This window comes from Anguilla anguilla, chromosome 15, assembly GCF_013347855.1.
Source record: "Anguilla anguilla isolate fAngAng1 chromosome 15, fAngAng1.pri, whole genome shotgun sequence".
Lineage (NCBI taxonomy): Eukaryota > Metazoa > Chordata > Actinopteri > Anguilliformes > Anguillidae > Anguilla > Anguilla anguilla.
The window spans coordinates 5261843-5284255 of NC_049215.1; the positions used below are offsets into that span (position 1 = coordinate 5261843).

Consider the following 22413-nt stretch of genomic DNA (forward strand, 5'->3'; position numbering starts at 1 on the left):
TGAACCAGGCTGGCTCATTATAGCTCTTTCCCACTGTAGAGCTGGAACCAGGCTGGCTCACTATACCCCTTTCCCACTGTAGAGCTGAACCAGTCTGGCTCATTATCCGCCAAAGCCGGGTGACCTGCTACAATATAAACTCTTTTTCTATCGTGTTATGCTATACTGGTGCAGTTGCGCGTTATGTCACAGTGAATACTGGAATCCGCCCAGATTCAGGTGACTGCCTGGACCACACCTGCTGTCAAAGAACTTCTTTTTCTTAAAAGAAGCAGCTTTTGCTGACTCCACATATGCAGCTCACATATAAGTAGGCAACTGGCAACTATATAACTGCCAACTCTAGCCGGCTGATTTGATACAGGTCACCCGGAGAGAAATATAATGGAATAGTGAGATCAAGTACTGCAGGTTTAGCAACTGACTACTCACAGTGCTCAAATGTCAGTCATTTTCTTCTGTAAATAAATGCATGGGAACAGATATTCCTTTTAAGTGGCAGATAATTCTGAGGGGTGACAGTGGGATTTTGGGGTGGGAGTGGGGGGGGGGGGGGGGGGGGGGTGTTGTGAGGGCATGGTGGTTGGAAGGAGCACACTTGGGGAAACAAAAGATTGTCTAGACTCTTGACAAATGTTTTAGTTTTGTAATGAGACTTAACATTTTGTTTTTCCTCACAATTAGAAAATATTGGCTTGTTTAAAGTTACTTTTTATTTCATAAATGAAATTGTCCTTCCCCATTGGCAAATCTTGAAATAAGTCAAACTGTCTCACCTCATTGGCAATCTTTTTTTTGATTATTTCTCAAAAAGGTAATAGAAATAAGATCTGAAGTCTAAATATAAGAATAAAATCCTTGTTAAGACTGATTTATTTTTTGGTTTTTGCAGTGCAAATGATATTTTGGATGCAGTCGGTTCCCTCTCGGCACAACACAAAATCCAGTGCTGTAGACAAACCGTACACAATTCCACAGAAGACACTGAACATCTCTGATCCCTATAGCTGCAAGCCTTCAGCTCCCTCAAATATGTCTTCTGTTGAACACATTTAAGGTACATAGCTAATGCTCTATTCCAGTTTACAGCATGCTTTTGATAAACAGAGCCATTCCAGGGGCTCACACACACACACACACACACACACACACACACACACACACACAGCTTGATGTCCAAATATATTGCATAAAGGGCACGTTTAATGGAGCCGTGATGTTAATCCCTGGCGTATCATCATCTCTCCTGGCCAACACGTGCCGCCTTCGCCCGGATTCAGCCTTAGCCCCTCTTCCGCATAATGGTACACTCCGAACCGTGTGAGGTAATTAACATCATCACTCGGGGCTACTGGACTGAGACGCGTGCTCTGACGTCCATGGCTGTTGGCAGAACATGCAAGCTGGGAGAACGTGGGCTATAAAGCAGCCAGCATTATTATCTTATATCGATATTTAGAACCAGATTACGAGGTCAGATATCGGATGCCCCGCTATTTCACCATGTTTTCAGTCCACAGTCTATGGCTAGTTATGACTCAGTAGTTAGAGGACAGTCACCGCTGTGTGAGCGCCAGTACAATAACAACAGTCAGGATCTTTTGCTTTGATGCTTTGCGCTGGAGAAAGCGAGCGGAGAAGCGCGCCATGCTGAAGCTCTGACTGACTGCACTGTAGGATGGGGAGCGGGCCGTGCGGAGACGGGCGATCTCTGATCCAGCTGGCGGGCGCGGAGGACATAACTGTCTGCGGTGTGTGGTACCTCTCGGATGCTGAGTCGTAGCGCGGGTGAGTAGCCGAGCTGTGCGATTCTGTTCTTGGGAACATAGGATGGAATGGCATTTAACTAATAGTGAGCATGTGTACATATGTGCCGATACAATAACCAGGAAAGAACAGTAAACGATACAGTGCGGTGGAACAATTGGTCTTCTAAACACAGCAGTAATTATGAGCAATTTAAAATCTAGTTTAAGCGATCCGCCATTGCGACATACTTGGGGTATCCACAAGAAGCTACTTAATAGCACGGCATTTCCCTTGATGAATTGACAGCTAATTTAATAATATTTTTAATGTACATCCCCATTATTCACCGTCTCTTCGATGGTGATGACGGATTTGACAAAAGAGCCGAACCAAGTGGCCAGTGTGTTCGTAACAAGTTCCATATCTTAGCAATGGGGATATTGTTTCAGATTCCTTCAGTTTTTGGTGTTCTGTTGAGAACTTGTTCGTTTACATTTAGTCATAAATTCACAGTGTTTTCACAAATACATTTTCTCTTTGTTGGATCTTTGGACTTTATCTGACCATTTCCATGCATGCTAGCTATACGACAGTGTTATGGGTGTCAAATTTGGCACGGTCCCAACGCAGCGGACTCGGAATCTGCACTTGTGCAGTCTTTTGGTCACGTGCACTTTGTGCGAGACTGTAGGCAGCGTTTATTCCCTTTCATGTTTGTCTGGAAGGAGGGTTCGAATTACGGTGGAGCCCGGGGGGAGCCCAGCCCCCCAAATGAGTCCTGAGACCCCCCCTTCCCTTCAGTCCGTGATCAGAACCCCCCCCCCCCCCCCCCCAACACTTCCCCGGAGGTCCGCAATCATGTCTCTGTCAGTCTTCAAACCCGGTCTTTGTCAGTCTTCCTCCGGGGCAATGCTTTAAAATGACAGGTAATTCAGAGGGGTGCCTTTGGGTGGAGGGCAAGGAGGTTGCATGTTTAGTTGACCATTCATACTCTACAGGCAGCATGCGTCTGGCTAGCATTTTACAGCCATTATTTTTCTCCCAGTTTGTCTCTTAAGGCTAAAGCACCAGCTCATGGCTGAACACCAATTCTCTGCGGACACGGAACACAACAAAGATCATTACACAGTGCATCTCTTATGTATTCCCCACAGAACTCAAACTAGAAGTATGAGCGATGCCAGTTTGTCCGGTCGTGACTGTACCATTCTGTTGGAAAGGGATGAGAAACATGGGAACAGACAAGAACTTGGAGATGCTCTGCTTGCCAACTGACAGAAGGCACAAACACAAACCGTTCCAGTCTGTAAATGCCACTGTCGCATGCTCACAGCCTCCTCAGCATATTGAACACCTTCTTGTTCTCACAACATTATGATGTCACAGTCCCACCAACCAAAGTGATTCCATCAGGTAGATACTGTTTATCATTAAGTTCTCATGCCTAATATGGCATCATAGCAATTATAGTTGGATTGTACTGTGTGGACATGTAGTCCTTATGATGTTGCCCATGTTTGTTTCAAGGCTGTTTAGACAAAAGATTGCACGACAAACACTGTGCACTTACTGCCCAGTCCTGCCGGGCCTGTTTGTGCCTCTGTGTGTGTGTCTGTTCGATTGCCTGTCTGTCTGTCTGTCTGTTTGTCTGTCAAAGAGAGGTGGTCTGTGTGGGTTTATCTCATAGGGAGGTGGTCTGTGTGTTTATCAGTGAGAGGTGGTGTGTGTGGGTTTATCTCATAGGGAGGTGGTCTGTGTGTTTATCAGTGAGAGGTGGTGTGTGTGGGTTTATCTCATAGGGAGGTGGTCTGTGTGTTTATCAGTGAGAGGTGGTCTGTGTGGGTTGATCTCATAGGGAGGTGGTCTGTGTGTTTATCAGTGCGAGGTGGTGTGTGTGGGTTTATCTCATAGGGAGGTGGTCTGTGTGTTTATCAGTGAGAGGTGGTGTGTGTGGGTTTATCTCATAGGGAGGTGGTCTGTGTGTTTATCAGTGAGAGGTGGTGTGTGTGGGTTTATCTCATAGGGAGGTGGTCTGTGTGTTTATCAGTGAGAGGTGGTGTGTGTGGGTTTATCTCATAGGGAGGTGGTCTGTGTGTTTATCAGTGAGAGGTGGTCTGTGTGGGTTTATCTCATAGGGAGGTAGTCTGTGTGTTTATCAGTGAGAGGTGGTGTGTGTGGGTTTATCTCATAGGGAGGTGGTCTGTGTGTTTATCAGTGAGAGGTGGTCTGTGTGGGTTTATCTCATAGGGAGGTGGTCTGTGTGTTTATCAGTGAGAGGTGGTCTGTGTGTGTGCACGTCTGCGTCTGTTTGTCTAATGTGCTGCGCTCAGGTTCCGTACAGCGAAGGGAGGGTGATTGGAGTTGAAATCTGTAATGGAATGGGGAAAGGAGAACAGGGCATGCTGGGTACTGAGATGCGGGGTGTACACAAGAGTGCTAACCTTCCTGCAACAGGGTTGTCCTGACATTGAGCACGTCATCCAGCTGCAGTGGGCTGGTCTAGTTAATTTTCCTCTGGGGCACAGTAGTCATTCATCTATTCCAATCAATTTGAGTACTGCACCCCAAGTGAGGGCGTTCAACCCAGACAGGCGAGTTAGACCAGGTTTGACCTGGGTGACATGGACGTGTGCCAGATGAGATGTGCTATAAGAGGCTGGGGCATAACCGTTGTTCTCCGAGCTTACTGGCAACCGCTGTGTTTACCTTCAGTCTGTTAGACGCTGAAGCCTGAAGATGTGACACTGTTCTTTGAGACTGATATGCGCTTGGTGTGCGGTGTGACAGCATATTTCTCTGATGGCCTTTGGCTCTTCTCTCAGAATTTCTTTGTCCCGAGCTTCCAGATCTTGCTCTGTCACCATATTAACTGTGGCATTTAAAAAAAAAATATATATATTTTTTTGAAAAGGCAGGTAAATCGCAAAATTGTATTCGGGCAATGTCAGTGGTCATCGTTGATATTGACTCGGTGTGTTTGTGTTTTTGCGTGTGCTTGTATGAGCGTGCGCAATTGTGTGTGCCTGCCCGTTTGCTTGTGTGTGTTTTGTGTGTGTGTGTGTGTGTGTGTGTGTGTGTGTGGACACCCATGCGCTCGTGTGCGTATTTCTGTAAACACGTCAGGAGCCCCGTAGTTCAGTGAGTGAACGGTCTGGACGTCAACAAATATCAGAGCGTTCGTTTTTACCGTTGACGGCTACGCGTAACTGCTGATGCTCGGCTGTAGAGCCGCGAAACGACCTCGTTTAGCAGAGCGGGCGAGACGGCGGGCTACGGGCTGCGGGACGTGACCGTGTTTAACGGGGGAGAGGGGCGGGGTGGGGCGGGGGGAGGGGCTGACGAGGAATGGCACCGCTCTGTGTGGAACGGAGTGTGCGGCCATGTCCGATACGGTTAGAAAAGAGAATAACTGCAGCAGCTTTCCTGAGTGGCCAGAAAATCTAATTCAGTGAGGAAGGAGGATGTTCTTTTTTTTTTTTTTTTTTTTTACATGAGAGAGAGAGAGAGAGAGAGAGGGAAACAGGCCTGGGGAGGCAGTGAGGGTGGGAGTGAGGCAAAGGGAGAGGGAAAGAAAGTCAATTATAATCCCATTAATCCGCTGCACTGTTGTCTTTTACTCGACAGTAGATGCTCCAGATTGTGTCTGAAGCTCAGAGAACATAAGGTCTCTCACTCACTCACTCACTCACTCACTCACTCACTCACTCACTCACTCACTCCCTCGCTCGCTCAGTCCCTTATTCAGTCACTTACTCATACGGGCTCTAACCTTTGCACCCCTGAACTGGGACATGCTTTAGCCTTTACCCCCCTGAGCTGTGCTGGGCTCTAACCATTACACCCCTGAGCTGGGACGGGCTGCTTTACACCCCTAAGCTGGGTGCAGGGACTGGATGTAGCCTTTACCCCCCTGAGCTGGGAGCAGGGACTGGATCTAGCCTTTACCCCCCTGAGCTGGGAGCAGGGACTGGATCTAGCCTTTACCCCCCTGAGCTGAGTGCAGGGACTGGATCTAGCCTTTACCCCCCTGAGCTGGGAGCAGGGACTGGATGTAGCCTTTACCCCCCTGAGCTGGGAGCAGGGCCTGGATCTAGCCTTTACCCCCCTAAGCTGGGTGCAGGGACTGGATCTAGCATTTACCCCCCTAAGCTGGGTGCAGGGACTGGATCTAGCCTTTACCCCCCTGAGCTGGGAGCAGGGACTGGATCTAGCATTTACCCCCCTGAGCTGGGAGCAGGGACTGGATCTAGCCTTTACCCCCCTGGGCTGGGAGCAGGGACTGGATCTAGCCTTTACCCCCCTGAGCTGGGTGCAGGGACTGGATCTAGCCTTTACCCCCCTGAGCTGGGAGCAGGGACTGGATGTAGCCTTTACCCCCCTGAGCTGGGTGCAGGGACTGGATCTAGCCTTTACCCCCCTGAGCTGGGTGCAGGGACTGGATGTAGCCTTTACCCCCCTGGGCTGGGTGCAGGGACTGAATCTAGCCTTTACCCCCCTAAGCTGGGTGCAGGGACTGGATGTAGCCTTTACCCCCCTGGGCTGGGTGCAGGGACTGGATCTAGCCTTTACCCCCCTGAGCTGGGAGCAGGGACTGGATGTAGCCTTTACCCCACTGGGCTGGGTGCAGGGATGAGCTCTGTGTGAGTGTGCGGCAGCTGCTCTCCCTGCTGAGTCTGAGTCCGAGGATCTGCAGGGGGCCCTGCGTGGCTCCGGCTGCAGTGGGAGGATGCGGGACTCGCAGGGCCTGGGGGCCACTGCCGCACCTCACACTGAGGCCTCACCCCCCCCCCCCCCCCCTTGCCGTGAGTCTGAGTGCCGTACCCTAACAGGAGTGGCCAGTCCCTGACTGAGACCCCAGTGAAACGGGTGTGAAAGCAGCTCCACTGCTCTGCTGCACTTAGCACAGAGCCTGACTGGGTCTTTACCGCTGAGACTTCAATGAGACGGGCGTCAGGTTAAGCTGGACGCCTCGCGTGCTTCCTCGAGGCTGCGGACTGCCAGAAACGCTTCGCTCCGCCGTCGAGACGGACGCTGGCATCGTTGGCTGCAATTGTTCAGGTCGTCGGCTGTGCTGATTGGATACCGCACGTTTGTATTCCCGAGGGTTCCGCGGATCTTCTCTCCTGTGTGTTGGATTAAGAGCGTCTGCTAAGTGCTTGTAATGTAATGCGTAATGAATTGCTTGTCAGTTGTCTCTTTCACGTCTTTTAATGCACTGTAGGCAGCAGTCGTCGATGGTGAAACACATCGCTGATCACTGTCTAATGCAGGGAGGAAAAACCAATGGCAGGGAACCATGGCCACATGCGGTCACACCACTGTTACACTTACAGGGATAATAACGGCCACAGGTCCACTGTATACTGGAGTGGAATAACTGTAAAGTTGATATTTTGCAAGGAACACTTTTTGTAATTTGTGCTTCAAACATTTAGCTAATGATAAACAGTCAAAACCGCAAGTATTTAGTACAAACCTAGTGCGAAGTGCGGTGACCCACAAGGACTGTTGAGCTTCAAAAATGAAAGCGCTAGCATAAAGGGAAATGCGCTCCAAAAACAATGCGAAGAGGGGAATCGCTGCAGAACCAGTTGATACAGCGGAAATGCTCCAAGGCACTTAGCATGTGTTGCGCAATGGAATGTACTCTTGAGGGGAAGACGGTATGAAAATAACCATTCTGGCTAGCGACTCCGGTGGGTGCGTTAGCTAACTAGCGAGTTTGCGTCACCTCACAGCAGTTAGCTGCGTGAAACTAAACCAGCGTTAGTGACTGACCCGCATCTCCGTTCTCTGCCAGGCGCAATGCGCTCATGACGTGCTCCTCTCTGCATGAGGGTACGCTCCATTGTGCTGCTCCTCCTAAGTGGTGTGGAGCACGTCTGTTATATCAGCTGGTCTTGCAGCAGTTCTCCTCTTTTCCTTTCTCTTGTTGGAGGCCATTCCCTTTGTGTTTGTGCTTTTTTTCTTTTCTTGAATTGCGATCGTCCCTGTAGGCCACCGTACCAAAGTCATTGTTGTTCCATTAAATAACTGTTTGATACAGTTATTTAATATGTAGTTTTTTTTTTAATTTATTTTTTTTACTGTGAATTGGCAACTTAAAAAAGATTTCAGAAATGTGGGCAGAAGTACTAGCTGCAACCGTGATCGGTTGATACTTCAGTCATAAACGACACCAGCGAGTTTTAGATGTGGATTGAAAGACTGGATGAGTAAATTGGCAGCTGTTTGTTTTCCGCCCCGTACTGTCGTGTGCGTCAGTGACGTTGTGGAAAATCAATGGCAGAACGTCAGCGGGAAGGCGGCAGGTGAAATCGCCGCACGTGCTCGGTGGCGTCTTACCGCACCTCCCTGACTCAGACGCAGGGACCACGCGCTGTAATGACACACCCGGAGCAGGTTGGGAGCAGCAGCTGAGCGACACGGTGATGATGAGCAGGGGCAGGTTGGGAGCAGCAGCTGAGGGGCACGGTGATGATGAGCAGGAGCAGCCAGCCAACGTGACTGCCCTGGCTGACACACAGTCAGGTACACGCGCACGCTGCGTTCGTGGAACCCAATGCACACGAACACACACGAACACACACGAACACACACTCTCGTAACGGGGACCAGAAGTCTGAGGACTGTACCAAGAGCTGATCTGAGAGCTGTTCTGATTATTTATCAATGACTAATACAATTATGATTCTCCGTTTATACTTCTTATTCCAGAATACATTGTTTTATAGTCAAAAAGTGTGTAGGTAAATATTGAAAGTCAAAAATGTGTAGTACTTGGTGTGTCTGTCTTCCTCCTTGATTACTGTCTTCTCTCTGCTTGGCACTGATTCCGCCAGCTTACGCAATGCCTCTTCTTCCATTTCATTCCTGCACTTTCTCTCCATTTCCCATAAATGATCTGCTGGGGTTTATTGATGTTGGGCCCTTTTCCCTCTTTCCCTGCTCCCAGAAATGTTGGATTGGGTTCAGTGTCCGCGATGGGATTTGCTGTCCTGATATGCTCCCCTTACTCAGAATAATGTGCTCTCGAATAACAAGCGCTTTCGGAGTATCGCGATCGCATTTGTTCCTTGACAAATAATGAAAACAAACCAGGACTTGGCCGCGTCCTCAGACTTTTGGTTCCCACTGTGTGCTCGCCCACGCAGACACACGTGCACACGTTTGCTGCATACACTCGCACGCACACACACACATTTCGTGAATGACTCTTTGTTCTGGAGATGAGAGCTGTGGGGGGACCGGGCCAGGTTCGGGAAGCGTGGGGCCTGGGGTGTGAGTCACCGGCAGGGCGTGGGCGGGACGCGGCAGCTTGCGGTGGGGACGGGCGGCGGGGACCGGGGCGTGACTAAGCCCTGACGCCGCTCCCCCCCCCGGGTCTCACGACGCGCTTTCGTGTGGCGTCTGTCGCGGTGACAAGATGGCGCGCTGCCCGCTGATGTCACTCAGTACCCGTGGCAGAGCGTGACGCGGGCCTGGCCAATGGCCGCGGAGAACGCCGCCCGCCCCGTCGCCGTGGGAGACTGAGCATGTGCACTGAGCGAGCTCCTTTCAGCGCCAAGCTGCGAAATGCTAGCGAGTCGTGATTTATCCTTTCCGTGGCTGCCAGCGGACGGAGCTTCCTGCGTAGAGTTTTTTAGCAGGCTCTTTCACTTTCATCTGTTCCTGTGTGGAACCTTTCGAACCCAGAACCTCCTGGTTTGAAGCCAAACTCCAAACCAAACTGCCAACTATCAACACAAACATAGTGGGCCAATGCATTTATAATACCAACACATAGAGTAGAAATGAATGTGATGTTCATCATTGTACTGAGTGGAGGGATTAATTCTTTTTGGACTTTGTGTTTGAAGTTTTGAAAATTGCTGCTCTCACACTGTTCACAAACACCAGAAGTGTTTGAGGGCGGGTCATTCCCATAAAAAATAACTGGAGGATGGACGTTTACAAATGTGAATGAGTATATGAGTTCGCAACAAAGAGATTCTTGGCAATGCAGACATTTTTATTTATGTACACAGTATATTCATAAAACTACCTCTGGGAATTAAAAAAATGTAATGGTGGGTTGGATGTGGTAATACTGGGATGGGAATAGTGGATTGCCAGAACGCTGGGTTTGAATGCTCTCTGACTGTTTTTGCTCTGAGCATCTGCAAGGCCAGCAGGGCGCCACTAAGATCCAGACATGCGCAGTAACCCCCCCCCAAGCACTTTCACACCCACTTGGGGGGGCTGGGGGGTGCCCAGCAGTGCCCTCTAATGCAGTTGATGCCAGGAGCCAGGAACACTCAAGCCTAGCCAGGTTTACCCCAGATGTGACTCCACAGGAGTCAGTCAGTCTTAACGCTCTCCCTGCCCTCGACGGGAACATCCAGTGCGCCTCTGCTTCAGCTGATGCTCACGCCGCTTCTGATGGCTGCAGAATCAACCCATTCCTCAGACCTGCAGATCCCAGGGAAAATCAGGAATCACGGAAGGGACAAAATATCAAACATTTTTCAGTGTTTTCTTTTTGCTTTTCATTATATCAGTTACATTGTGAATATGAGGTGAATAACACAGTATGAGAATTATTGTTACATAACGTTGTTTTGATTAGGTCACCCTGGAGACCCCCCTCGTCTTGCAGCAGCGCTGGTGAAACTAGGCCAGGGAGATAATTACAGAAGAAGACTTTTATCGGAACGTGTTTTGGGCACGTCTTTCAGCCCCTCACACCGTGGGCTTGTCTTCTAGTGGTACGTAAGTCAGGGTAGTTGCCGTAGGGAGGGACGGTGTCAGTCAGCCGATATGCCCCGTCTCATTGGCTAACGGACTCCTGCGGTCGGTTCAGGGGCCTCATTTATAAAGCGTACTTACGATCAATTTTGATCTTAAGTATGACTTACGCAGAAAACCACGTATAAGTAGCTATTTATAAAACCTTACTTTGACGTGGAAATTATCTTATCTCTACGCAAAGTCTAGACTTGACGTAAGTGATTTTCCTGCTGGTTATGTAGGGGTATTGCAGTTTGGGACGCACATGCGTCCAAGCCTGTGGTGAACTTTGCATTAGCTTTTTGCTGCCCCACCTCATTCACTGCAGTGGTGACACACTCCCAAGCTACCTGTTTGGCTTTGTTTGTTAACCCACTATTTAGTCCACCGAATAATACGTGTTGCCTGTCTTCAATCTCCTCTACCATCGCCATGATCTCCAAAAAGATCTTCCAAAAAGTTTGCATTTCTCTTTTGGTTCATGGTTATTCCTGACTAAACCCTCATTTGTGCTAGCATTATGTAAGGGGAAATCGCTGATTGTAAGGCACGTTCAGGTGTTCTTGTGGCTGTTACGAAATTACTTTCATGAGCAGACATATTTTCTGGAAACTTCTATTTCCCCAACGAGTTTCAGAAGCGAGCAGTAGCAGCAGCTGCTGCCCTGGGGCTTGAACCTGCAGCTCTGCTTTCGATGGTGCGTTAATGTGTGTGACACAGCGTGAGGATCATTAGCTGCATTTGTTCAGCCACACCGGGGTCAGCTGAGCCAGCCACCTGCCGGCGTGCGGTCAGGGTCCACAGCGGGGTTGTGGCGGGGGGCCATGTTTCCGGATTCCGGAACGTTAACTGGAGGACAACGTTAACCACCAGGGGGCGCGTCGTGTCAGTAGCGGTCGATCGTGACGTCGGCTCCCGAGGAGCTGCAGGGGGACAAGCAGGCTGAACAGTGTGATCGTCCTATTGGCGGTAGGTCGTGGGCACAGGCTTGTAGAGGCCTTTGGCTGGGCCAGGCTGGCCTGGCTGCTCGTTCCCTCTCTCACAGGGACGAGCTCTGTGGTGTGGAGTGGGTGGTGTGGGGTGGGTGGGGGCCATCGGGTGGGGGGGGGGGTCTCTTCCTGTCTCACAGGGCCTGGTGTGCTCTGCCCTTTAAAGCTCAGAGTACAGGACGAGCTCAGCCAGGAAAACGGAGAAGGTTGCGCATAATCCTATTAAGGCTGCTCTCTCTCTTTCCCTTTTCCGTTTTTTTTTTTTTTACCTCTTTCTCTCTCCCCCCTCTCTCTCCCTATCTCTACATCTTTCTCTCCTCTCCCTCTCTCCATCTTTCACTGTTTCCTCGATCTCTTTTTCTCCTTCTCTCTCTCTCACCCAGATACTCGCACAAATAGTTCCTGAAACAGTTGTACGGCTGTAATGCCTGCTGATGTGTCTTTCGCGCGTTACCAAACGAGCAGTGAAGGCCAGCAGTCTCTGGGGTGTGCTGGCACAGACCATGCCTACTTCTGAGATCCATTGTTTACATGCGCTGTCTCGTCGATGGAGGGAACGTGGGGTCTTGAAGCTGCGGTAGAGAAAAAACCTGAGAGGCACAGGCAGGGTCGCTGATTGGCTCTTAGGCTGTTGCTATGGGTGCTATGCAGCTCTGTCATTGGCCAAGTCCTGAATAACCTGAAGGTGTTCATAATTCAGCATCCCTCTGTTGTTATGACAACGGACAGGAAGTGGGAGGTTCAGATAATAGTAGCATAATAGGTTTTTTTGGTATGTTTAACACCTTCATGATTTTCATTCACACTTCCTTTGCCCTCCATTAGCATCTGCTAGTAATTTGATCTCTGGTGGAAACTGTTCATTCATTAACACCCAAGACCACTCTGTTCTCTCGGATGCTGGATATTCACGCCTACAACTACATGCTGAAACTACACACTGCGCTGTCATCTACAGCACTGACTCTACACACTGCACTGCTATCTACAGCACTGACTCTACACACTGCACTGTCATCTACAGCACTGACTCTACACACTGCACTGTCATCTACAGCACTGACTCTACACACTGCACTGTCATCTACAGCACTGACGCTACACACTGCACTGTCATCTACAGCACTGACTCTACACACTGCACTGTCATCTACAGCACTGACTCTACACACTGCACTGTCATCTACAGCACTGACTCTACACACTGCACTGTCATCTACAGCACTGACTCTACACACTGCACTGTCATCTACAGCACTGACTCTACACACTGCACTGTCATCTACAGCACTGACGCTACACACTGCACTGTCATCTACAGCACTGACTCTACACACTGCACTGTCATCTACAGCACTGACTCTACACACTGCACTGTCATCTACAGCACTGACTCTACACACTGCACTGTCATCTACAGCACTGACTCTACACACTGCACTGTCATCTACAGCACTGACTCTACACACTGCACTGTCATCTACAGCACTGACTCTACACACTGCACTGTCATCTACAGCACTGACTCTACATGCTGCACTGTTATCTACAGCACTGACGCTACACAGTGCACTGTCATCTACAGCACTGACTCTACACACTGCACTGTCATCTACAGCACTGACTCTACACACTGCACTGTCATCTACAGCACTGACGCTACACACTACACTGTCATCTACAGCACTGACTCTACACACTGCACTGTTATCTACAGCACTGACTCTACACACTGCGCTGTCATCTACAGCACTGACTCTACACACTGCACTGTTATCTACAGCACTGACTCTACACACTGCACTGTCATCTACAGCACTGACTCTACATGCTGCACTGTTATCTACAGCACTGACGCTACACAGTGCACTGTCATCTACAGCACTGACTCTACACACTGCACTGTTATCTACAGCACTGACGCTACACAGTACACTGTCATCTGCAGAACTGACACTACACTGTGTCATCTACAGCACTGACGCTACACACTACACTGTGTCATCTAAAGCACTGACTCTACACACTGCACTGTTATCTACAGCACTGACGCTACACAGTGCACTGTCATCTACAGCACTGACTCTACACACTGCACTGTTATCTACAGCACTGACTTTAAACACTGCACTGTCATCTACAGCACTGACTCTACACACTGCACTGTCATCTACAGCACTGACTCTACACACTGCACTGTTATCTACAGCACTGACTTTAAACACTGCACTGTCATCTACAGCACTGACTCTACACACTGCACTGTTATCTACAGCACTGACTCTACACACTGCACTGTCATCTACAGCACTGACTCTACACACTGCACTGTCATCTACAGCACTGACTCTACACACTGCACTGTCATCTACAGCACTGACTCTACATGCTGCACTGTTATCTACAGCACTGACGCTACACAGTGCACTGTCATCTACAGCACTGACTCTACACACTGCACTGTCATCTACAGCACTGACTCTACATGCTGCACTGTTATCTACAGCACTGACGCTACACAGTACACTGTCATCTGCAGAACTGACACTACACACTACACTGTGTCATCTACAGCACTGACACTACACTGTGTCATCTACAGCACTGACGCTACACACTACACTGTGTCATCTACAGCACTGACGCTACACACTACACCATGTCATCTACAGCACTGACACTACACACTACACTGTGTCATCTACAGCACTGACGCTACACACTACACTGTGTCATCTACAGCACTGATGCTACACACTACACTGTGTCATCTACAGCACTGACTCTACACACTACACTGTCATCTACAGCACTGACACTACACACTACACTGTGTCATCTACAGCACTGACACTACACACTACACCGTGTCATCTACAGCACTGACACTACACACTACACCGTGTCATCTACAGCACTGACAGAGAGAAAATCAGAGGGGAGTGAAATGGGAGAAAGGGAAAAAGGGACTATGAAGGAGGTGGAGGTGAGGGATAGAGAATTAGCAGAGTGAGAAAGGAGGGAGAAAAGGCCCAGAGCTCTTTCCCTGCGGAGGGAGAGGGACGCCCTCCTTTTTTCGGTCCTGTGGCCCAGAGCAGTGCTCCTGAGCGAGGGGACATTCTGCTCTCCCTCATTTTCAAGCGCCTCCATTTCGTACTCGTGCTAAAGCCCATTGGTACGCGTGCCGGTTACATTATTTCTGGTCATTTGCTCACTGACTGTTGTATCCAAGGTGACTTGCGCACACACACGTGATTTTTTGAAAGGATCCATCCGTACAGCTGCTGCAAGGCAGCACCAGTCAAACGCCGAGCCGTCTTGATTTCCCAGCTCGGCAGTGTGTGTGACCTGCACTGCAGCTGTGGGTTTGAGTTTGTCTTCACATGGCGCTGTAACTGTAACTGCTCTGGGCTCTCATATCTGAGGCTGTGCCAGAGCTGATTCCTGATATAATGGCTCCATTTCCCCGCACTGCTTCCTGTTGTTGCTGGAAGAGAGAGACGCAGTGAACTCCAGCTGCTCCTGCAGGGGCCCGTCCCATTCTTGCTTATCTTGGACGTCTGGCTCAGTGGAGGGTAATTGTGGTGTGTTAGCTCTTTTTCCTTTTCAGTGTGCGGGGACACAGAACGCAGTCACGTAGGCTGGGTGTATTACTGCAAACTCTCTCACTCATCGTTAGCCTTCCAGAATATTCTCTGGGTTCAGTTTGTGATTCACACGGGAACCAATCATTTATTTGCAGGTGGACATACTTCAGGACTGAATAATAGAAAGGCCCTTTGGCCTATAGCGTCTCAGATACTGCAGTAAAGACCTGATGTAAAATGAATTTCGGCTTTTAAAGACGTGGATTCTTTGTTTTAGCGAAATGCTTTGTGCATGCCTGACTTCACTTCCCTCTCATCCTGTTCAGGTGGATCACTTTGGATGGGAAGCACCTCCTAATCTTCCCAGCCCAGCCCCACCCCACCCTCACCCCACCCTCACCCCGCCCACATCCCACCCCTGTCCTCATCTCCCCCACATCCCACCCCTGTCCTCATCTCCCCCTTCCCCCTTGCCCCTGCTTCCGAACTCCTGCGCGCCCTTCCGTTCCGTCACCATGACAACGATGCTGCAGACGCCGGCCTTCAAGCTGGCCCTTCTCCCGTCTCCCTGGAGCCCTGAGCGCCTGTACAGCTGCGAGGACAAGATCGAGCGCCGCTATGACATCATCCCCTCCGTCATCTGCTCCATGTGCTGCGTCTTCGGCATCATCTACTGTTTCTTCGGTAAAACAAGCATGCTGGGAGAGTAGAGCATGCTGGGAGAGTAGAGCATGCTGGGAGAGTAGAGCATTCTGGGAGGGTAGAGCATGCTGGGAGAGTAGAGGATACTGAGAGTAGAGGATGCTGGGAGAGTAGAGCGTGCTGGGAGAGTAGAGCATGCTGGGACAGTAGAGCATGCTGGGATAGAGTAGAGCATGCTGGGATAGAGTAGGGCATGCTGGGGTAGAGCAGAGCATGCTGGGGTAGAGCAGAGCATGCTGGGGGAGAGCAGAGCATGCTGGGATAGAGTAGGGCATGCTGGGGTAGAGTAGAGCATGCTGGGATAGAGTAGGGCATGCTGGGGTAGAGTAGAGCATGCTGGGATAGAGTAGGGCATGCTGGGGGAGAGCAGAGCATGCTGGGGTAGAGCAGAGCATGCTGGGGGAGAGCAGAGCATGCTGGGGGAGAGCAGTGCATGCTGGGAGAGAGTAGTGTTCACTGAGCACAGGAATGCATCCATTATGAGGTAGAATAGACAGATACCTCCTCACCTTCATGGTTTTAGCATTTCTTTTCGTATGACTTCAAGTAGAGCAAATATTAATTCTGTCTTTCCGCCTTTCGCCCCTCGCATTCCCTCTCCTCCTCTTCTCTTCCCTCTCACACACTTCTCTTCCCCCCTCTTCCCTCCCTCTCTCCCCTCCTCCAGGGTACCGCTGCTTCAAGGCGGTGATGTTCCTGACGGGCCTGATGTTCGGCTCCGTCATCATCTTCGTGCTGTGCTACAAGGAGCGCGTGATGGAGACGCAGCTGAGCGTGGAGGCCAGCGCGGGCATCGGGCTGGGCATCGGCGTGCTGTGCGGCCTGGTCACCATGCTGGTGCGCAGCGTGGGCCTCTTCATGGTGGGCCTGCTGCTGGGCCTGCTGGTGGCGGTGGCCGGGCTGGCGGTGGCGGAGGAGTTCTACCACCCGCGCACGGCGTGGGTGCCGCTGGGCGCGCTGCTGGGCTCGGGCATGCTCTTCGCCGTGCTGACGCTGCAGTGGCAGCGCTGCTTCACCACGCTCTCCACCGCCGCCTTCGGCGCCGCCGTCATCGCCGTCACCGTCGACTACTTCGCCGAGATGCTGCTGGCCGTGCGCTACCTGTACGAGCGCGTGGTGGCCGCCCGCCGCCGCCCCGTCTGCTGGCTCAGCTGGGCCGTCCTGGGCCTGTGGCCCGCCCTCGCCCTGCTCGGCGTCATCGTCCAGTGGAAGGTGACGGCCGAGGGCTACTCGCACACGGAGGGTGAGTCCGCCCCCGCGCCCGCCAGCGTGCCGCGCGCCAGTCTCCGCAGGCCTCTGGGGTTTCCCTTTCAGTCGGCCGCCATTTTAGGCCATTTTGTGGATTCTTTAGCCGGTCAAGGACTTAACCCTCCTGTTCTGTTCATTTTTTAGGTACAGCAAAAATGTTCCCGGGTCAATCCCCATACAGGGGGGGTTTGCAAATACATGAAATGAACCATTTTCATTTAAAATGTTGATTACACTAATTAAGGCCAGTAGAAGTTTCATACTGAAAAAATAATTTTAAGTATTTTTCCTAGATTTTCAAACTTTAAAAAGGGTCAATTTGACCCGCAACATAACAGGAGGGTTAAATAAATCGCTGGTGCAGGAAACACACCAGAAACCAGCTGACACTGCGGCCCTCCAGGACTGTATTCCTGATGCCCGTGGTCTAAATCGAATTTCCTGTTTGTTTTTCTCAGTGATCCAAGGCTTGCTGGTTTTCTCTGTTGTGTCTGGCTCATACATGTTTATTAAGAGTATGTGAGTGTGCATGTCCTTGCACAGACCCTCAAGGTCTCAGGCTCCAAGCCAGGATGTGGAAATAGCTGACGCTCCAACTTCCGTATCCATGCAAGTGAGAGAGCACACTGAGAGTACAAGAAATTAAATGACTATTGTCCTGAATATCTCTCTTTCTGTCTCTCTCTCTATCTCTCTTTCTCGCTCTCAGTCTCTCTCTCTCTCTCTCTCTCTCTCTCTGTCTCTCTCTCCCTCTCTGTTCCTGAAGAAATCATTTCCATAAAATATAAAATGCTACATTAGAGATACTCGTGCTTCATTGTGTTTTTGGCTGGACCGCAAGAGCGGGGCCAGCCCTGTAAACGCGAATGTCAGTGACTGAGTGAGTGAGTGAAGTTACACCGCGCATGTCTGTGACTGAGTGACTGAGTGACTGAGTGATGAAGTCACACCATTGGTCGGCCGGTTCGGTCCAGCCATATACTAGGTTTTGACCTGCTCTTGTTGATATATAAAACATGACTGTTATGATCATTGTTATCGCTGTTAATGATGGTAATTCTCTCTCAGTGATAATCAGTCGCCAGCAGCGACGGGTGCAGCTGATGCGGATCCGTCAGAAGGAGGAGAGGAGAGAGGGGAGAAAGAAGAAGAAGAAACAGCAGCGGCACCACCACTCCCAGCACACGCACGCCCCCAAGCTGCACCCCGAGCCCACCTACCGCCGAAAACCCACCCCCATCCGCCGCTACGACGGGGACGTGCTTTCCCCCGTAAGACACCCCCCCCCCGCCTCCCTCTGCCTGTCCCTGCATCTCTCATCCTCTCTGTCTGTCCCTGCATCTCTCATCCTCTCTGTCTGTCCCTGCATCTCTCATCCTCTCTGTCTGTCCCTGCATCTCTCATCCTCTCTGTCTGTCCCTGCATCTCTCATCCTCTCTGTCTGTCTCTGCATCTCTCATCCTCTCTGTCTGTCCCTGCATCTCTCATCCTCTCTGTCTGTCCCTGCATCTCTCACTCTCATCCTCTCTGTCTGTCCCTGCATCTCTCACTCTCATCCTCTCTGTCTGTCCCTGCATCTCTCTGTCTGTCCCTGCATCTCTCATCCTCTCTGTCTGTCTCTGCATCCCTCATCCTCTCTGTCTGTCCCTGCATCTCTCACTCTCATCCTCTCTGTGTGTCCCTGCATCTCTCATCCTCTCTGTCTGTCCCTGCATCTCTCATCCTCTCTGCCTGTCTCTGCATCTCTCATCCTCTCTGTGTGTCCCTGCATCTCTCATCCTCTCTGTCTGTCCCTGCATCTCTCATCCCCTCTGTCTGTCCCTGCATCTCTCATCCCCTCTGTCTGTCCCTGCATCTCTCATCCTCTCTGTCTGTCCCTGCATCTCTCATCCCCTCTGTCTGTCCCTGCATCTCTCATCCCCTCTGTCTGTCCCTGCATCTCTCATCCTCTCTGCCTGTCTCTGCATCTCTCATCCTCTCTGTCTGTCCCTGCATCTCTCATCCTCTCTGTCTGTCCCTGCATCTCTCATCCCCTCTGTCTGTCCCTGCATCTCTCATCCTCTCTGTCTGTCCCTGCATCTCTCACTCTCATCCTCTCTGTCTGTCCCTGCATCTCTCATCCTCTCTGTCTGTCTCTGCATCTCTCATCCTCTCTGCATCTCTCATCCTCTCTGTCTGTCCCTGCATCTCTCTGTCTGTCCCTGCATCTCTCATCCTCTCTGTCTGTCTCTGCATCCCTCATCCTCTCTGTCTGTCCCTGCATCTCTCACTCTCATCCTCTCTGTGTGTCCCTGCATCTCTCATCCTCTCTGTCTGTCCCTGCATCTCTCATCCTCTCTGCCTGTCTCTGCATCTCTCATCCTCTCTCTCTGTCCCTGCATCTCTCATCCTCTCTGTCTGTCTCTGCATCTCTCATCCTCTCTGCATCTCTCATCCTCTCTGTCTGTCTCTGCATCTCTCATCCCCTCTGTCTGTCTCTGCATCTCTCTTTCCTTGCTCTGTCCCTTTCAGCTTCTCCTTCAGTCCCTCTGTCTCTGTCTCCTTTCTGTCTCTCTGTGTCTCTCACTCCCTCCCGCTGTCTTTTCTATCTCTGTCCTCACTCTGTCTCTCTCTGGTATGAGCCAGCCTGGTTCCAGCTCTACAGTGGGAAAGGGCTATAATGAGCCAGCCTGGTTCCAGCTCTACAGTGGGAAAGGGCTATAATGAGCCAGCCTGGTTCAGCTCTACAGTGGGAAAGGGGTATAATGAGCCAGCCTGGTTCAGCTCTACAGTGGGAAAGGGGTATACTGAGCCAGCCTGGTTCCAGCTCTACAGTGGAAGAAGGGTATAATGAGCCAACCTGGTTCAGCTGTACAGTGGGAAAGGGCTATAATGAGCCAGCCTGGTTCAGCTGTACAGTGGGAAAGGGCTATAATGAGCCAGCCTGGTTCCAGCTCTACAGTGGGAAAGGGGTATAATGAGCCAGCCTGGTTCAGCTCTACAGTGGGAAAGGGGTATAATGAGCCAGCCTGATTCAGCTCTACAGTGGGAAAGGGCTATAATGAGCCAGCCTGGTTCAGCTGTACAGTGGGAAAGGGCTATAATGAGCCAGCCTGGTTCCAGCTCTACAGTGGGAAAGGGCTATAATGAGCCAGCCTGGTTCATCTCTACAGTGGTAGAAGGGTATAATGAGCCAGCCTGTGGGACAGGGGAAATACTGTGTTTCTCTGTACTCACTCTATTGTATCTCTTTTTCAGAGTTACATCCAGAGTTTTCGGGACAGAGAGGAGGGGCGGCGGTCGTACCCTCCGGGCCGGCTGGTCAGTGGAACCCACACCGTAGTGGACCTGGACTATGAGTGCGGCTCCACCGTGCCCCTGACCGCCTCAGCAGGGCCCGCCATGCGGGTGTGAGGCTGCCCCCTGCTGGACCCGCGCAGGTGCTGCAGGCCACTGTGTCGTGTTCGTTGTTAGAGCAACACTGCAGACCTGGCCTTTTCCTCTGCCACGCTTCTCTCCCTCACTGGGTCCACGGCTGGGGTCGCTCGACCGCCCCTCCACAGGACCGCCCCTCCACAGGACACCCTAAAGGAAGCCCCCTACCCCCATATTTTCAGCAGAACCCAGTTATACCCCAATCTGCGAGACGCTCAGATTCACGCACAGGAAATACAAAAACAACACGACCGCATCGGAGAGAGAAAAAAAAAAGCAAAAGAAAGGAAATGTTTCCTCTAATGTTAAGATGCCATGCCAGCTGTTTGGTCTGTTAATTTCATGCACTTTTTTGTTCATTGAACCACAGTGCTTTATATGTATATATTAGGACCAGAACAAAGGAAGTGAAACGCGAGCACTTTTTATTTAAAAATAGCATACGATGGAGCCGCTGGGTGGCTCGTCCCGGTCGGGCCCCTGCGGTCGGGCCCCTGCGGTCGGGCCCCTGTGGTCGGGCCCCTGTGGTCTGGGTTCAGGTCCAGTCTGTGCCAGTGCTGACTCCCGAGTGTCTGCCGGTTTGTCTGCTGAGCTCCAGCCCCTGTGCGTGCGCGAGCTCAGCTTGCAAACCGCGGTGGGAAAATCTGTGCTCTTCCCAAATCTGATTGGAAGTTGAGTTTCAACGTAAACCGTAATTGGGCATTCCAAAAAAAAAAAAAAAAAAAAAAAAAAAAAGTGTTTTTATCACTTTACAAGTACTTCCTGTGAAATTCAGGGAATTTCCGGTCACGTGACTGACTTCTCCCTCTTAATGGGGAGGAGCTCTCTTCTGCCCTGTGCCCCTCTTCGCAGCTGCACTTTCACTGAGTGGACCGGGTGTCCCGGGCCCTGTCATACTGTCCCTGTGTCAGACTGTAAAACTGCGCTCTTACTAAAGCAGGTAAACAAGTTACTTTGCAGATCACCTCTGCTGGACTCTAGTGGAAGCAAGCTGGAGTCTCACGTCAGGAATTTCTCTGTGGCCAGGTTCAGAAACTCTGTGTTTGTGGTGAGTGGAGGGGGCGTGGTGAGTGGGGGGAGGGTGTGTGTGAAGGGAGGGGGTTCAGAGCAGTTTTTGTCAGAGATCGCAGTGAAGGTGGAGGACCTTATGCTGATAGGGATGGAGGAGGCCTGTGAACAGTGATGAAGTAGCTTCTATGTATATGGATGCGACTGAGAGAAAGAACTGGAGCTGCATTATGTTAAACCAGGAAAACTAGTATGTGTGTGTGTGAGAGAGAGAGAGAGAGAGAGAGTCATTGAAAGAACAGAAAGGTTGAGTGTCAGTTCAGAAGTGGGACACGTTGAGCTCTACAGTGGTAGACACCCTCTGTCACCCTACCACCCTCTGTCACCCTACCAAACACCCTCTCCACAATAACAGGCACTTTGAACAGACTCACATTAATTATAGTGAAATGGTGTTACAGGGAATAAGGAATAAACGTCTTTACGACTGTCAGACACCTGGTAATAATTCTTTGCACATGCTCAGTCTCCTCTGGCCATCTGCACATGCTCAGTTTCCTCTGGCCATCTGCACATGCTCAGTCTCCTCTGGCCATCTGCACATGCTCAGTCTCCTCTGGCCATCTGCACATGCTCAGTCTCCTCTGTCCCCTTGCACATGCCTATTCAGTCTCCTCTGCTCTTCTGCACATGCCTATTCAGTCTCCTCTGCTCTTCTGCACATGCTCAGTCTCCTCTGCTCTTCTGCACATGCTCAGTCTCCTCTGCTCTTCTGCACATGCTCAGTCTCCTCTGCTCTTCTGCACATGCTCAGTCTCCTCTGTCCCTTTGCACATGCCTATTCAGTCTCCTCTGCTCTTCTGCACATGCTCAGTCTCCTCTGCTCCTCTGCACATGCTCAGTCTCCTCTGTCCCTTTGCACATGCCTATTCAGTCTCCTCTGCTCT

The 22413-nt window shown here is 50.8% G+C and overlaps 1 protein-coding gene across 1 annotated transcript; it reads left to right on the forward strand.

The window, feature by feature from the left end:
• The first annotated feature begins 906 nt into the window (after nt 1-906).
• Nucleotides 907-20626, forward strand: LOC118213615 (transmembrane protein 198-B-like). Its single transcript, XM_035392601.1, has 5 exons — nt 907-1788; nt 15421-15778; nt 16464-17039; nt 18113-18315; nt 20282-20626. The coding sequence occupies exons 2-5, from the start codon at nt 15610-15612 to the stop codon at nt 20435-20437; spliced, it is 1104 nt and encodes a 367-aa protein (XP_035248492.1). The 5' UTR covers nt 907-1788; nt 15421-15609; the 3' UTR covers nt 20438-20626.
• Nucleotides 20627-22413: the final 1787 nt, after the last annotated feature.